Here is a 17,039-nt window from a genome sequence, read left to right as displayed (position 1 = left end):
TTTCATCAGGAAGACTGATAACAGACACAGCTCAAGGATTGACAACAGACGCACTCTTTCAAAGGTAAACCATTAGGTTTCTGTCACCACCACCATTCCACTGTGTTGGATCTTAGATCTGACTTTATATATTTAATTTTTTCTTGCTTTTGGTTTTTCTTTCATGAGAAAAGCATTTGATAACTAATTAATTTGGATTCTGTGTTCCCAAATGAGAAAGTTTTGGAGCCACTTATTATTGCAAACTTCACCTATTTGAGCTTTTTTTTTTTTTTTCAAATAAGAAACATTTTGCTCCACTTTCTTGCAATTTAGCCTTTTTAAGGGTATTCATCTAATTTAGAAATTATGTAATATCGAAAGATTAAAAAAATATAATAAATTTACGGACCTATAAATAAAAGAAATTTCTGTCTTTCATCCTAGATTTGGATGAACATAGAACTAATGATTTTCGATATGATCCATAGAACTAAGGATGGGGGTATGCTAGAGTTTAATTTATTGAAGCCTAACTGCAGATCTCTCAGAGAAGTCAAATTCGCCATGCATTTTGGTATTGCTCCAGAGAGCATATTATCATTTAACAACAATTTATTTAACATGTGTAATTGGCAAAACTCGCAAGGAATGGATCCCAAAAAATTACTTTTATTTAGCCACAGTCCTTAGAGATTCCACAAATTTCCCATTGTTGTTGGAATAAATCTATTCAAGTCATTTTCTGATAAATTTGAAGGAGTTTCCATTATCACGTATAACAAGTAAATCACTCTTTTTATCTCTGCTTCTTGGAATTATGACCTATAAGAAGCACATTGACTCTTGAAACAAAAATCTTGGCCTAAAGTAACCAATAAATCAAAAATAAAAGAAGAAACATGGATGAAGGTGTGTGCCTTGATGTCTTGACATTTAATGAGTAATGTTCCACCAAATTTAGTTATATATAATATTTTTATTGAAGGGCTCAGCAAAAATGTGCTATTGAACTATTTCAACAGAAAGTCTATCTCTCTCTCTTTTTTTTTTTTTTTGCCAAAAAAATATAGAAACTTTCAGCCTGAATAACAAACCATTGCAATTGATGTTGCAGAATGTTAGGTACCTGCTGGACTTTGCTGGAGACCTGGAATCAATCTGCTCTGTTGCTGCAAGTCTTTCTTAACGGGTGAATACTGGAAAATGTAATATGAGGGAAATGTATATGGCTACTGAAGTGTTCGGCTACTGCTTCTGCTGGATAATGGTTCTGCTGAAGTTGGAATGTTGCTGGACAAAGATTTCTGGAATTTGTGACTGCTGAAAATATGTAGTAAGTAAATTCAAGAGCAATGTATGAAAAATACTAATTGTATTGATAAGGTTTCAGTAATACAAAGACAGTTCTCTGCTACTGTATTCAGCATAAAACTCAGCAGAAAAAAAAAAAAAAAAGAAACGAAAACATAAACTATCCAGCATTTAAGAGGCTGGAAACTCTCCCTTCACTCCCTTTTCCTCAAGTTTCTTCCCTTCCTTCCTCTTGATTCATTTCCAGCTTTTATTTTCTCTCCATTACTGTCTCTCATGCTCTGCTCTTGCCACATTCCAGTCTTCTGTCTTTGTGGTCCAACCTTAATGTTTGTATGAGTGACGCTTGTCCTGTCTTGTACTTGTGCCTTTGTTGTCTCTTTCTTTCTTTCAACGGGTATATACATACGTCCCAACGCAGAAACACTCCTAACAAGATGCCATGCCCTGTGCAAGACAGCGGAGCTTAAAAAAGAGGGAATACATGGACATATGCAGAGCTGCTCCTTGTTTTAATTGGGAAAAAAGATTAAAAGCATAATAAAATAAATCATCCAGAAATTGCAAGACATAGATGAATTTATATAGCAGTAGAAGCACAAGGTAAGTGATACATCAAATTACAAGGTGGTGGTGGATTAGAAAAACAAGGGTAATATGTTTGCATGAATATAAAAATTAAGAGAGCCTTCTACATTTGTTGGCAAGAACACATGCACATCAACTTGCATATCATAACATCCAGTACCATAAACATGAAAAAGTGGCACAGGCACCAGTCAATACAGTAGGACTGAACTTGCATATCAACTTCATTGAATGTTGTCAACATTGCAAATGTATTCTGAGAGTCCAATGTTGTAACAATCATGAACAATCTGACTTGACAAGCAAGATCATCACAGTTTCTTCAATAAGATGTTTTCTTAAATAATGTCTCTGAGAAAATAAAAACAATAGACATCAACAAACATTTTTTGGTCTAAAGTAGAGAACCATGACAAAACTCACCCGAATTTCCCTGTCCTTAGGTGGAAGCTGGGGCTCAGTTGCAGAGCGCTTAGAAGGCGGCAGAGAGGGTGCTTTAGGCTGCTTATCCAAGACAGGTGCTGTTTCAACTTTGGGTTTTGGCTTCACCTCTTCTATCTTTTCAGCAAGAGATGGCTTAGAAGCAGCCCTCTCTGGTATTTTCTCCAAGGGATCTACATGAGCTACACCTTCACCAGACTTTGAAATGATAGCGATTTTGAAACCTGTTTCCACAGTTTCTCCTTTGGCTACAGGCTGCAAGAAATTAAAACACAGAAGCTAGCATCAACATTAATAAATCTAACCACAGCAGAGATGGGGGAAAAAGTAACCATTGTGCAAAAAGCTAGAAAAGTAATAAGAATAGACATTTTAGCATTCCCTCTTTAATCACACCTGCTTCTGGACTTGCAACATCAATTGTTACCTAGCAGGAGATTAACATTACAAGTATTAAGAAATATCCCAGTTTTCTAATTCACTGGTAAAAGGCAAAGGAAATCCTAGATCAGATGCACAAAACCAAGTCTTGGCTTGACGAACCATTACAAACCATTACAATTTAACTTTAACCAATCTTATGCAAGAAGCAGCAAACAAACATTACCAAAGAAGTCAACCTCCATGGAAGCAATTAAAAAATTCATTCACCCTGAGCACAAACAAACTCAACCTAAAGCCTAGTAGATATGAAAAGAATCAAACCACAAAGGTTATTGGAAGAAAATGAAATACCAATGAAACAACTTTTCCCAGGAAATAAAAGGAAATTTCCAGGCCTTCCAAAATCACCAATGAAGTTTATCCATAGATTAGCACAGATGTAAAAAAGGCTGTTACAAGGACAAAATAACAAAATTATTCCCCATGCTCCAACTTTAAAATTTAAGTGCTTACCACTTGAGATGTCTCTAGCAGTTTGCCAAGCTGGTGAGCATGTGGCTCTTCATCATTCACCTTATCCAGCACGACGTACTCAATAAATATTTTTTGCTGACTGAAAGCTTAAGATTAAAAAATGAGTTAAAATCTGAAATATTTTGCAAAAAGAGAAGGGTAGAGTCACCGAGAGAGAATTGCAAATTAATTTTCAAGAAACATTGTGAATCAATTGCTACCTATTCTTTTGATATACATGAAGTGCATTCATAAGCTTTTCCAGAGGAAAAGCTCGAGCTGCAGGCATTATCTGGCAACAAACACTTGAACTGGTGCATGAAGGGACGTAGCTAAGTTCAAACCTGGTAAATCACTATGAAGCTTATTGATAGCATGAACAATGCCAACCTACGCAAAGATTAGATGCAACTGGCAGGCTTGTAAGTCAAGTGTCTCCTGCATTCATAAGCCATTACGCCATTTTAACATACTCAATGTAATATTTCTTACAGATAAGCTTTGACAGTAGCTCCAGCCAATTACTCCTAGCAATAGACAGTGATGGAATAATGTCCTCCTCTAATGAACTCGACAAACATTCTCTAACACTAGCCTAAAATGAATATGACATTAAAAACTAATCACTTGAAATTCATGTACATGCACAAACTAAGTGTTACATAATTAAATAAATTAGTAATATTAATGAATACGAAGCCATCAATGCAAGTAACAAACTAGTGAAATGATATTACCTAAGTCAAGTATACTCAAGACAATCACGTATAATTAAACATTATGATCACATAGGATTCAAATCAAAGATTGTGTTGTTAATAACAATGGAAAAAACAAAACAAAAAGCTATAGAGAAAATTCACCCGCAATATCTTGTCCATCAAATAAGCCACAATAAATGGAACACTAAGCCAAAAAAATACAGAGAAACAAACACACTACAAAAAGAATGTTATAGACACTGAAAAACTCAAAGCCGGGAGAAGCCAACCCAGCAACCGCAAACCATTCGTTTCCAAGCAAAAACACAATGAGGAACTACAACAGGAGAAGCTACACCACTCCAGCAAAAAAAAAACACTCTGGTTTTTATCAACTAATTTGAGGAAGTTTGAGATGTAAACACTCCAGTTCTTTTCATTATACTTATTTTCAATCCAGGGGAGGAGAAGCAACGCCACTCAAGCAAAATAAATTATTGACAATAACGAAATAACTTCAGCATAAATTGAAAAATTGAAAATCATAAAAGAGTTTAAGACGAACAAAGGATAGGAGAGTCACCGAAGAGAATACGAGTTCCCGTCGACCGTCGTCAATGCTATGATGAAGACAAACAGTTCAATGCACTAACGATTCGAAGACGAAATCAAGAGAGTTCCCCGAGATTTTGAGCGTCGGAGAGTAGACATTTGAGACGTTGGAGAGGAGAAATTTGAGATGCCAGATCGACGGAGGAAGCCAACATTTGACCAGATCTGGAGAAATTTGAGTATTAAATTTTATTTTCTATTAAATATTATTTAATTTTGATAAAAATATTTTGCCCTCTTTTATTGTTTAGAATATTTTCTCTAGGAACCGAGCCGGTTCAGTCTCATAAACCGACATGGTTTGGGTCGATTAAGCTCAAATTTGTTTAATTTAAATTTGAGCTAAATTCAAATAAGAAGTTTTTAAAATAGGTCCAAATTCAAGCCACGTGATGTTTAAATCATTACTGAAATTCAATTTAAGTTTATAGTTTGAAATGATAGCTCGAGTTCAATTATAATTTATTATTTAAATCAGTGGTTTAAATTCATAACTCAAATTTTTTAAGTTAGTAACTTGTTTACAAAACGATATCATTTTATCAATTATTTAGGTAAAAACGACATTGTTTGTTACTGAGTTACAAACTTAAATCATCAATTCAAATTATGAATTCGAACCGAACTAAGGAAAATATAAATAACCCGATTAATTGGGATTTAGGGTTTATTTTTATTTTTTATTTATGTTATGGTGCAACTATAGTAGATTGAACAATAAGGGATTATATATATCTTGTTCTTGTTTCTTCATTGATGTTGTTTAAATAAAAAAGATAAAGTTTTCATCTGTATTTCTTGTTTAAGTAATAATGTTATCTGCATAATCATTATTCAAAGTTTAAATTGAAGGGAGCTCAAAATCCATTATTAAACGTTTAACTAGATAGATAATCATCAACTAGAAAGATCATAAACAACAAACTAAGAGCATAAATAATGTACATCACAACACCATTTATTTAGGGACCTCCTACATCTTACTGAAACTGCAATCCAATCTTCTTGAGTTTTGCCAAGGCATCTTTCATATTGATCCTTTGTTCAGGTGATTCCCTGGAACAATTCAAAGCCAAATTCATGATGCTTAACATGCAATTCACCTTGGCAACAAAACCATTCTCATCTCTTAACAGATTACCATCCACAACTTCAGTTACTACATCAGACAATGATGCTTCCACTAAGTTCTTTAAGCTCATTTCTCCAGTAAACATCTCATCTATAGGCTTTTTTCTCGTGAAAGTTTCCATTAACAAAATCCCAAAACTGTAAACACCTCCTCTTGTGGACACAAACCCCATTGATCCATACTCTACAAATTTACATTATATTCATCATTAAAAGTAAATAACATTCTAACTGAGATTTAGAATTAAAACTTCACCTGGTGCCATATACCCTATAGTCGCTAGTGTAAGGGTTCGTGTCTTTGAATCTCCTTCGTCTAAGAGCTTGGCAATGCCAAAATCACTCACATGGGCAGTCATATCTTCATCTAATAAGATATTCTGAGGCTTCAAATCACAATGGATGACTGGTGTTGAATAATCATGGTGGAGATATTCAAGAGCCGATGCAACATCTATCATTATGTTCAACTTTTGTAGCATATCCAGAAAATAGTTGTGAGAATACAACCACTTCTGAAGACTACCATTGGGCATGAATTCGAGTATCAAGGCCTTAAAATCGATGTTACAGCAGCTGCTCAAGACTTTTATAAGATTTTGATGACGAATGTTGCGCAATACTTCACATTCAGAATCAAAGCTTCCAAGTACACTCTCTTCTTGCAAATTAAAAACCTTTATTGCAACTATAGTTCCATCTGAAAGTGTCCCTTTGAATACTGAACCGAAGCTACCAATACCAAGCAAGTTGCACTCACTAAAATCATTAGTGGCTTGTTGAATTTCTAGATATGATGTTCTTCTCCAAGTTGCTAAAGGTAATGAATCAACTTGGTCAACTGAAGAATGTTTTCTTCTATAATAACACTTGATGAAGAGAAAGGTTACAATCACTGTCACTAAAACTAGGAGAATTGAAGGCAAAATATATTTCATTACCAACGTTTTTGATCTTTTGATGGTGTCAACATTGCAACGAGGAACCCCTCGCCTTGGCAGACTGCACAATGCGTGATTTAACAAGAAGGATTGAGCAGAAAAGCTTTTGAAAGGACCTTTGCTAGGAATTTCCCCTTGTAAATTATTTACAGAGACATTGAAGTTCTTGAGATACGTAAGTGCCTCCAACGATTTGAGAATTTCACCTGAAAGACTATTGTTAGACAGATCCAAGGATATCAAGCTTATCAATGCCCCAAATGTGTTGGGTATGGCTCCTTCAAATCTATTGTCTGTCAAAGATAGAGTTTCCAGAGATTGAAGGCCCCCAAGGGTGGTGGGAATGTTTCCTGACAAGATATTTTTTGACAAATCTAAATCTCTCAAGACCTTCAAACTCTGTATACTTGGAGATAAAAAACCATTCAATGAATTCGATGACAAGTTCACCTGCAAGATATACTGAAGAGTCCATAACGATGAGGGTATACTAGAGTTTAATCTGTTGGAGCCTAACTGCAGATGTCTCAGAGAAGTCAAATTCTCCATGCATGTTGGTATTGGTCCAGAAAGCATATTATCATATTTAACAACAGTTTATCTACCCTGTGTAATTTGCAAAGCTCGTAAGGAATGAATCCCAAGAAATTATTTTTATTTAGCCACAGACCTTGGAGATTCTACAAATTTCCCATTGTTGTTGGAATAAATCCGTTCAAGTCATTTTCCGAAAGATCTAATCTTATCAAGCCATGCAAGTCACCCACCTCTGTAGGAATGCTGCCTTTGATCTTGCAATTACTTGCAACAAAAGTTTCAAGAGTTTCAGATAAATTGCCGATTGAATGTGGTATGACGCCATACAGTGGATTATAATTCAAGATTAGACCCTTTAGTTTCCCGCAATTTGTCAAAGAAGACAGAAAGCTCCATTCCGCAGACCGAGATTCAGTGGTGAAGTTATTGTGCTGAAGGATAAGCCATACGAGAAATTTCAAGTTGCCAAATGTATTTGGAACAAGCCCAGAAAATGAGTTTTGGGACAGACTTAAAAGACCAAGCTTGGAATCATTGGTAATGGAGGTGGGGATTGTTCCGGTAAGTTCATTTCTTGCTAGGTAAAGACCCTTCAAGTTGGGAACCCCATGGCCAATGGTTGATGGTAGATAACCTGAAAGGTTATTGTCTGATAGACTAATATTAATTATGGTTGAAATATTGAAGATTGAAGCTGGAATTACACCACCTAAGCTATTGGAATCTAGAGATAGATGTTGAAGATTTTGCAAAGTGCCTATCTCCTCTGGAATTTCACCTGCTAAAAGGCAAATATCTAATTGGCCGAAACTGAAACATTGAAACGTCCCAAAGATATAGGAAAGAGAAGCATGTAAATATTAAAATATAACAGTTATATATATTTTCATTGTTTTGTGTTACTTTAATTATTTGATTTTGGGTTTTGGCATAACCTAAATTGACACACTTTTGACTTTATCAACTCAAGGTATGTTGACGCACATTTTTTAACAAGAGCGTACACACTTTTGATATATAATTTAAATACAAAGATGATATATTATTATGTGAGTAAATAATTTTAAATAAAAGATAAGGTAACACCTAATCAAAGGATGACATAGCATTGCTCCTTGCTATAAATATATTTTATCTTGATTAATGAACTCAATTAATTTATCATTGATGTATAAAGAATGAATGGAACTTGAGATGGTCAATCTAAATAAAGAGTTATGTTATGTGTCATCAAGAGTAATGTTATTCTTAATTTAAAATCATTCAATTATATGATGACATATCATCACTATATCTAATTGTGTATTAAAAAATGTGTACACAGTTTTATTGCTAAAGATATATTGAATTTTGGAAGGAATTATACCTGCTAAATTATTGAAAGCAAGAGAAAAATATTGTAGATTCTTCAACTTGCCAATCCCTTGTGGAATGTCATCTGCTTGACAACATAAATTTGCCAAAACATTTGTTATAGATTAAATAAAATGAACATGAAGATTACATTTTATGGCCTTATTGACAGCCAAATTATACTAGGATGAGAATAATATCTAATTATTTGATAATAAATTATCTGTATACTAAAATATATATCCATATAGTTTAATTGATAATGAATACACATGCCAGCTAAAAGTAAATTATGCTTAAAAAATATGGTGGAATCATACCTTCTAAGTCGTTACGATCAAGGGCCAACCACGTAATCTTACTCAAATTTCCAATATTTTGTGGTATGAGTCCTGTAATTTTATTTTCCGACAATGAATAAACAACAGCCTCGCTGCAGTTGCCTAAACTTTTTGGAAGCTGGCCAGAAAGTCCACTTAAAGCTAGAGTTAGCCATTCAAGTTTTGGAAGACGATTACAGAGACCATCCGGCAGACTGCCAGACAAAGAATTGTTGGTTAAACGAAACACTTGTAGTGACGAACTGTTGTTGATGCTACTCCAAGGTATGGAGCCCGAGAGGAAGTTATTTCCCAGATGGAAAATTGCCAGCCTGGTGAGCTTCGCAATCTCTGGTGAAATGCTTCCTTGGATTTTATTGTCGTGTGACCACAAGGCCTCTAGTGTAGTTACATTGTAGAGAGCATCAGGGATGGTACCTGAGAAATTATTATATTCAAGTTTCAGGATTTGGAGTTTGGAGAAGAGACCAATAAATCCCGGAATACCTCCACTTATTCTATTGTTACTGACAGAGAGACTCTCAGTTGGCGTAATTGTCCCAGTTCATTTGGCAGATGGCCTTGGAAATTGTTGTAACCAAGATCGAGATTCACCAAGAATGAGAGATTGCCCAGGTGCGGAGAGATGGTGCCACCGAGACCCATGAATGAAAGGTTCAAGGCTGTGACTCTTTCATGGCAAGCACCACAGGAAATACCAACCCAGTTACAGATTGGGTTAGAAATGGACCAGTTATATGCCAGTACACAGTAAGGATCAGAAGTGATATGTGCTTTGAATTGAAGAAGAGCAGATTGATCAGTTGTTAAATTTTTCGCTGTCACAGCCAGGGCAGCCATGAAACAGTAATGCAAAAACAAATAGATGGACAAGATATTCCTCATTTAATTGTGAGGTAGGAGTATGAAGAGGGATAAGAACTTACATATGTGTATATATTTTGCCAGTGAACCGTATGCTTTCATTTCACTTTTATTTCTTATATAAATTTCTGCACCTTCTTCCCCTTTTTTCACGTCTTTACACAAATTTTCCATTAAGGAGACTGACAATAGACACAACTCAAAGATAGACAAGAACCCACAAACATGCTCCTTCCAACAATAGTTAATGGTAGGGCCCTCTTTCCATTAGCTAATTTGTTGTAGCTACCAATTTGACTGATACTTAAGTGGAAAACACCAAAAGTCAAGCAACCTAGGCTAATTAAGCGTGAAAGAAGGACGAATTAATCTAGTCTAATTTGACCTAGCTACAATACCATCAATTTGATACAGCCATTTACCCAAATTCCAATTAATTTAATAATAATCAGAATAAAAAAAAAAGGCCAATAGACTTATTCCCATTTAAGGTTTGATGTTTTCCCAAACTCTCACCTACTAAGTTTTGAAAACCCAAAATCTCACCCATATGCCGTTAATTTAAACAGTTACCATTAGTAAGAAAGGCATTTAAGTAAAATCTCCTATTTTTTTTAAACGTTTCTCTTTAACCCCAAATCTGATCAATATGAGTGCGTCGGTTGAGTTGTAGTCAATAAAATACCCTCTTCACTAAGTTCCTTCGCAATACTCGACTGTTGTCTAGCCTTTTCAGCCTGGATTTTCAACTGCTCAGAATTTTCTTGCAATATGATCAAAGCTTTCTTGGAGTACATCTCAAATGCCTCTCGTGATACACTCTGCATCTTTAAATATTGTTCTTTAAACAATACGAACGTCTGCTTCCACGCTTCATTGGATTCTTCAACACAAGCTTTGAGATCCTTGCTCTCCTGCTCTATTTCAATTTTCGATGCCTTCTAATCCACAACAATTGAAACAATAAAAAAAAAAATTAAACTTTAAATACACCAAGTTCAACTTGGGATGCAGCAGAAGCGGCAACTGACCGATTAATCGAAGTCCGCCGAAGGTAGAAATGAGAACCAACGCCGAGGCCATTTGCAATAGAGAGCGAAGCTTGACAGCCACAAGAATTAAAGCAAAGAATGGCGTCGTATAGAGAGCTTTCTTCACTACCCTGTTGCTGAAACTAAATGTTAGGGTTTTTTATTGATATAACTTACTGCTTAGATACGGGGTTAAAGAGGAACGTTTCAAAAAGAATAGATGATTTGACTTAAATACCCTTCTTACTAATGTAAACTGCTTAAGTTAACGGCTCACAAAGTTTGGAAAAACATCACAACTTAGATGGGAATAAGTCTTTTGGCCTATAAAAAAACATAATTCTTATTAATCACCCGGAAGACGCCGTCGAATCTTAGTCTGATTCCCCAAGGAAACACCCAGAAAATTAAATCAACAGGGTCCGCTAACAAAAATACCCTTTCCCTTCAAAACGATAGACAATTTTTACATAATTTTTTTTCATCAAGAAGACTGAAAATAAACACAGTTCAAGGACAGATAACTATATACTGAGAATAGACACAGCTGAATAATAGATAATTATGTAGCATAGGAATAGAAACATGAAAATATATTTTTTAAAAAGTATAAAAAGAAGCGGAAGAACTTATAAATAAAAAAAATATAAAGGTTTTTTTTATAAATATCAATTTTTTATAATAAAATATATAAACTTGTAAAACTTATTGTAAAATCTAAAGAATGGTTTAAAAATAAAAATAAAAAAATAAAGAGAAAGAATACTATAAAATAAAATTATAAAACTTATTATAAATTATTTTTATATAAACACGTATAGATTTTTAAGAAGAAATCAATAATACATACTAATCTATATAACATATTAGAGAGAAAATAAATAACACATCGAAAAGTGAAGAGTAGATAAATTCAGCATGAGATTTAGAGGCAATTTAGGTTTCAAAATATAAAAGATGTGTATTTAATCAATTTTATGATTTTTTTTTTTTTAAAACATGTTTCAAAATTTAACCCACTCTAATTAGATTGAAACATAAGTGGAAAACACCAAAAGTCAAGTTTCCTAGTCTAATTAGGCGTGAAAGAAGAAAGAGTCTACTTTGACCCAACTACAATACCATTAATTTGATATTGAGATTTACCCAAATTTCAATTAATTTGATAATAATTAAAAAAAACATAATTATTATTAATTATCTAAAAGACACTGTCGAATCTTAGTCTAATTCCCTAACAAAAATACCCTTCCTCTTCAAAACAATAGTTGGGTTTGAGTCATATTCCAATAAACCAACCCAAGAGACTGATATTTTTCTGATATTTTAGAACCTTTCAATTCGAATGTATAATTTTTATAAATTTATGGTAATAATTAATAAAATGGGAATGTCATTCAATTGAAAATGCCAAAACTAAGAAAAATCGACAAGAAAAATAAGAACGATTTCAAATGAATCTTGAGAGAATCAAAATTTGATTAAAAATGTTCAAAATTGAAGTTGGAGAAGCTGAACTAGTAAGGATATATATAATTCAATTCATACTATAAAATCGAATTGAACCATTTAAGATCTGACTTTATATATTTTATTTTATTTTTTTGTTTTTTTATCTTCTTTCATAACAGAAGCATGTGATGACTAATTAATTTGGATTTTGTGTTCCCCAGTGAGAAAAATTAATTTGGAGCCACTTATTATTGCAAACTTCACCTATTTGAGCCCTTTTTTTTTTTTTAAATAAGAAAAATTTTGCTCCACTCTCTTGCAGTTTAGCCTTTGTAAGGGGATTCATCTAATTTAGAAACTATGTAATATCAAAAGAATAAAAAAAGAACAAAATTTATGGAACTATAAAGAAAAGAACTTTATGTCTTTTATTTTAGATTAATTTGAATATAGAGCTGACGATTTTTGATACAATTCATTAATCTAACATGACATGTACTATTGAGTATTTTTTACATGAATTCTAATTCAAGTCATGTTCGGATCAATTTATTTGTGAATAATTATTTTTATTTAGCCACAGACCTCGGAGATTCCGCAAATTTCCCATCCCTGCTGGAGTGCTCGGCTACTGCTTCTGCTGGATAATGGTTCTGCTGCAGTTGAATGTTGCTGGACAAATATTTCTGGAATTTGCTGAAAATGTGTTTGATTTTGTAATAGAATATCTTGTAATAGAATATGTTGTAAATAAATTCAAGAGCAATGTACAAAAAATACTAATTGTATTGATAAGGTTTCAGTAATACAAAGACAGCTCTCTGTTACTGTATTCAGCATAAAAAAAAAAAACCAAAAACATAAACTATCCGGCATTCGAGAGGCTAGAAACTCTCCTTTCACTCCCTTCTCCTAAAGTGTCTTCCCTTCCTTCCTCTTTATTCATTTCCAGCTTTTATTTTCTCTCCATAACCGTCTCCAATGCTCTGCTCTTGCCACGTTCGAGTCCTCTGTCTTTGTGGTCCAACTTTAATTTTTGTATGAGTGACACTTGTCCTGTCTTGTGCTTGTGCCTTTGTTGTCTCTTTCTTTCTTTTAACAGGTATATACATATGTCCCAACATAGAAACACTCCTAACAAGATGCCATGCCCTGTGCAAGACAGGGGAGCTTAAAAAACAGGGAATACATGGACATATGGAGAGCTGCTCCTTGTTTTAATTCGGAAAAAAGATTAAAAGCATAATAAAATAAATCATCCAGAAATTCCAACACATAGATGAATTTATATGGCAGTAAAAGCAAGGTAAGTCCTTAAATGTTGTAGCAACCCTATTCCGTAGCCTTGTCATAGGAGCTTGCAATCATGAACAATCTGAAGTGACAAGCAAGATCATCACAGTTTCTTCAATAAGATGTTTTCTTAAATAACGTCTCTGAGAAAATAAAAACAATAGATATCAACAAACATTTTTTGGTCTAAAGTAGAGAACCATGACGAAACTCACCCGACTTTCCCTGTCCTTAGGTGGAAGCTGGGGCTCAGTTGCAGAGCGCTTAGAAGGAGGCAGAGAGGGTGCTTTAGGCTGCTTATCCAAGACAGGTGCTGTTTCAACTTTGGGTTTTGGCTTCTCCTCTTCTATCTTTTCAGCAAGAGATGGCTTAGAAGCAGCCCTCTCTGGTATTTTCTCCAAGGGAGCTACATGAGCTACACCTTCACCAGACTTTGAAATGATAGCAATTTTGAAACCTGTTTCCACAGTTTCTACTTTGGCTACAAGCTGCAAGAAATTAAAACACAGAAGCTAGCATCAACATTGATAAATCTAATCACAGCAGAGATGGGGGAAAAAGTAACCATTGTGCAAAAAGCTATCAAACTAATAAGAATAGACATTTTAGCATTCCCTCTTTAATCACACCTGCTTCTGGACTTGCAACATCAATTGTTACCTAGCAGGAGATTAACATTACAAGTATTAAGAAATATCCCAGTTTTCTAATTCTCTGGTAAAAGGCAAAGGAAATCCAAGATCAGATGCACAAAACCAAGTCTTGGCTTGACGAACCATTACAAACCATTACAATTCAACTTTCACCAATCTACTGCAAGAAGCAGCAAACAAACATTACCACAGAATTCAAACTCCATGGAAGCGATTAAAAAATTCATTCACCCTGGGCGCAAACAAACTCAAACTAAAGCCTAGTAGATATGAAAAGAATCAAACCACAAAGGTTATTGGAAGAAAATAAAATACCAATGAAACAACTTTTCCCAAGAAATACAAGGAAATTTCCAGGCCTTCCAAAATCACCAATGAAGTTTATCCATAGATTTGCACAGATGTAAAAAAGGCTGTTACAATGACAAAATAACAAAATTATTCCCCATGCTTCAACTTTAAAATTTAAGAGCTTACCACTTGAGATGTCTCTAGCAGTTTGCCGAGCTGGTAAGCATGTGGCTCTTCATCATTCACCTTATCCAGCACGATGTACTCAATAAATATTTTTTGCTGACTGAAAGTTTAAGATTAAAAAATGAATTAAAATCTGAAATATTTTGCAAAAAGAGAGGTGGAGAGTCACTGAGAGAAAATTGCAAATTAATTTTCAAGAAACATTGTGAATCAATTGCTACCTATTCTTTTGATATACATGAAGTGCATTCATAAGCTTTTCCAGAGGAAAAGCTCGAGCTGCAGGCATTATCTGGCAACAAACTCTTGAATTGGTGCATGAAGGGACACAGCTAAGTTCAAACCTGGTAAATCACTATGAAGTTTATTGATAGCATGAACAATGCCAACCTACACAAAGATTAGATGCAATTGGTAGGCTTGTAAGTCAAGTGTCTCCTGCATTCATAAGCAATTACGCCATTTTAACATACTCAATGTAATATTTCTTAGAGATAAGCTTTCACGGTAGCTCCAGCCAATTACTCCTAGCAATAGACAGTGATGAAATAATGTCCTCCTCTAATGAACTCGACAAACATTCTCTAACACTAGCCCAAACTGAATATGATATTAAAAACTAATCACTTGAAATTTATGTACACGCACAAATTAAGCATTACATAATTAACTAAATTAATCTTAGTAGTAATATTAATGAATATTGAGCGATCAATGCAAGTAACAAACTAGTGAAATGATATTACCCAAGTCAAGTAAACTCAAGACAATCGCGTATAATTAAACATTATGATCACATAGGATTCAAATCAAAGGTTGTGTTGTTAATAACAATGGGAAAAAAAGAAGACAAAAAGCTATAGACAAAATTCACCTGCAATATCTTGTCCATCAAATAAGCCACAATAAATGGAACACTAAGCCAAAAAAATACAAAGAAAGTCAACTTATAAACAAACACAGAACAAAAAGAATGTTATAGACACTGAAATATTCAAGGCCTGGAGAAGCCATATCAGCAACCACAAGCCATTCCCTTCCAAGCAAAAACACAATGAGGAACTACAACAGGAGAAGCAACACCACTCTAGAAAAAAAAAAAAAAACTCTGGTTTTTTATGAACTAATTTGAGGAAGTTTGAAATGTAAACACTCCAGTTCTTTTCATTATACTTATTTTCAATCCAGGGGAGTAGAAGCAGTGCCACTCAAGTAAAATAACTGATTGACAATGCGGAAATCACTCCAGTATAAATTGAAAAACTGAAAATCATAAAAGAGTTGAAGGCGAACACAGGATAGGGGAGACGCTAAAGAGAATACGAGTTCCCATCGATCATCGTCAATGCTATGATGAAGACAAACAATTCGATGCACTAACCATTCAAAGACGAAATCTGGAGAGTTTGTTGAGACTTTGAGTGCCGGAGAGGAGAAATTTGATATGCCGGAGAGGAACGACTTTCGATGCTGGACTCATCAACAGAGGAAGCCAACATTTGACAAGCTCTGTAGGTATGGGATTTTGACAAGTCCCGGGGAAATTTGAGTATTAACTTTTATTTTCTATTAAATATTTTTAAATTTTTATAAAAATATTTGGGTTCGTTTTATAGTTTAAATATTTTCTCTAGCAGTGGATCCAAACCGAGTTGGCTCAGTCTCAGAAGCTGACTCAGTTTGGTTCAATTAAGCTCAAATTTTTTTAGTTTAAATTTCAGTCAAATTCAAATGAAAAGTTTTTGAAATTGAGCCAAATTCAAGCTACGGAATGCTCAGAATATTACTAGAGTATGATTTGAATTTATAGTTTGAATTCATAGTTCGAGTTCAATTATAATTTCTTACTCAAATCGATGGTTTAAATTCATAGTCCGGATTCTTCAATTTCAATTATTTAGATAAAATAATATCATTTGTTAATAAGCTACAAACTTGAATCATCAATTCAAATTATGAATTCAAACCAAATGATTTTTTATTTGAATCGAACTCAAATCAACCTTAATTTTGTTTTGACGAACTCAAGTTAAATTATTTTTTATTTAAGTTAATAAAAACCCATAAAACCAATTAGGACATGTTTATAAGTTTTTTAGTAAGAAATTTAAAAATTCATTGTTGAAAATATAACTTTATTTAATTTTAACGAGAATATAAATAATCCAATTAATTAGAGTTTAGGGTTCATTTTTATTTTTTATTCATGTTATGGTATAGTTTTAGTAGATTTAACAATAAGGGATTTTATATATATATATATATATATATATATATATATATATATATATATATATATATATATATATATATATATATATATATATATCTTGTTCTTGTTTCTTCTTTCGTATTTCTTGTTTAAGTAATATATCTACATAATCCATTATTTAAAGTTGAAATTGAAGGGATCTCAAAATCCATTATGCAAAGT

General features: G+C 33.7%; 3 protein-coding genes across 9 annotated transcripts in view; all 3 read right to left on the bottom strand.

Annotated features, from left to right (window-relative positions):
• The window catches only part of LOC123204329 (probable LRR receptor-like serine/threonine-protein kinase At3g47570), a 54,873-nt gene that overhangs the window by 26,822 nt on the left and 11,012 nt on the right, over positions 1-17,039 (bottom strand). The window lies entirely within an intron of this gene.
• Positions 1,338-15,521, bottom strand: LOC123204389 (dihydrolipoyllysine-residue succinyltransferase component of 2-oxoglutarate dehydrogenase complex 2, mitochondrial-like). Of its 7 annotated transcripts, none has more exons than XM_044621002.1 (6): positions 15,480-15,521; positions 3,441-3,563; positions 3,220-3,319; positions 2,705-2,749; positions 2,305-2,577; positions 1,338-1,740 (listed from the first exon to the last, which is right to left on the bottom strand). In XM_044621002.1, exons 2-6 carry the CDS (start codon positions 3,506-3,508, stop codon positions 1,723-1,725), a joined length of 504 nt encoding a protein of 167 aa, XP_044476937.1. In that variant the 5' UTR covers positions 3,509-3,563; positions 15,480-15,521; the 3' UTR covers positions 1,338-1,722. The 7 variants fall into 7 exon arrangements, with proteins under 7 accessions (XP_044476937.1, XP_044476938.1, XP_044476933.1 ...); XM_044621003.1 differs by lacking the exon at positions 15,480-15,521 and adding an exon at positions 4,486-4,710 and having other exon boundaries at positions 3,220-3,326; positions 3,441-3,657; XM_044620998.1 differs by lacking the exon at positions 15,480-15,521 and adding an exon at positions 4,486-4,710 and having other exon boundaries at positions 3,441-3,657.
• Positions 12,955-15,060, bottom strand: LOC123204390 (dihydrolipoyllysine-residue succinyltransferase component of 2-oxoglutarate dehydrogenase complex 2, mitochondrial-like). The gene is made up of 4 exons (XM_044621006.1): positions 14,827-15,060; positions 14,606-14,705; positions 13,691-13,963; positions 12,955-13,334 (listed from the first exon to the last, which is right to left on the bottom strand). The coding sequence occupies exons 1-4, from the start codon at positions 14,892-14,894 to the stop codon at positions 13,317-13,319; spliced, it is 459 nt and encodes a 152-aa protein (XP_044476941.1). The 5' UTR covers positions 14,895-15,060; the 3' UTR covers positions 12,955-13,316.

The sequence above is a fragment of the Mangifera indica genome, chromosome 20 (genome assembly GCF_011075055.1).
Source record: "Mangifera indica cultivar Alphonso chromosome 20, CATAS_Mindica_2.1, whole genome shotgun sequence".
NCBI classification, from domain to species: domain Eukaryota; kingdom Viridiplantae; phylum Streptophyta; class Magnoliopsida; order Sapindales; family Anacardiaceae; genus Mangifera; species Mangifera indica.
Note: the sequence above shows the minus strand (reverse complement) of the source record. Positions and strands in the feature narration are given on the sequence as shown.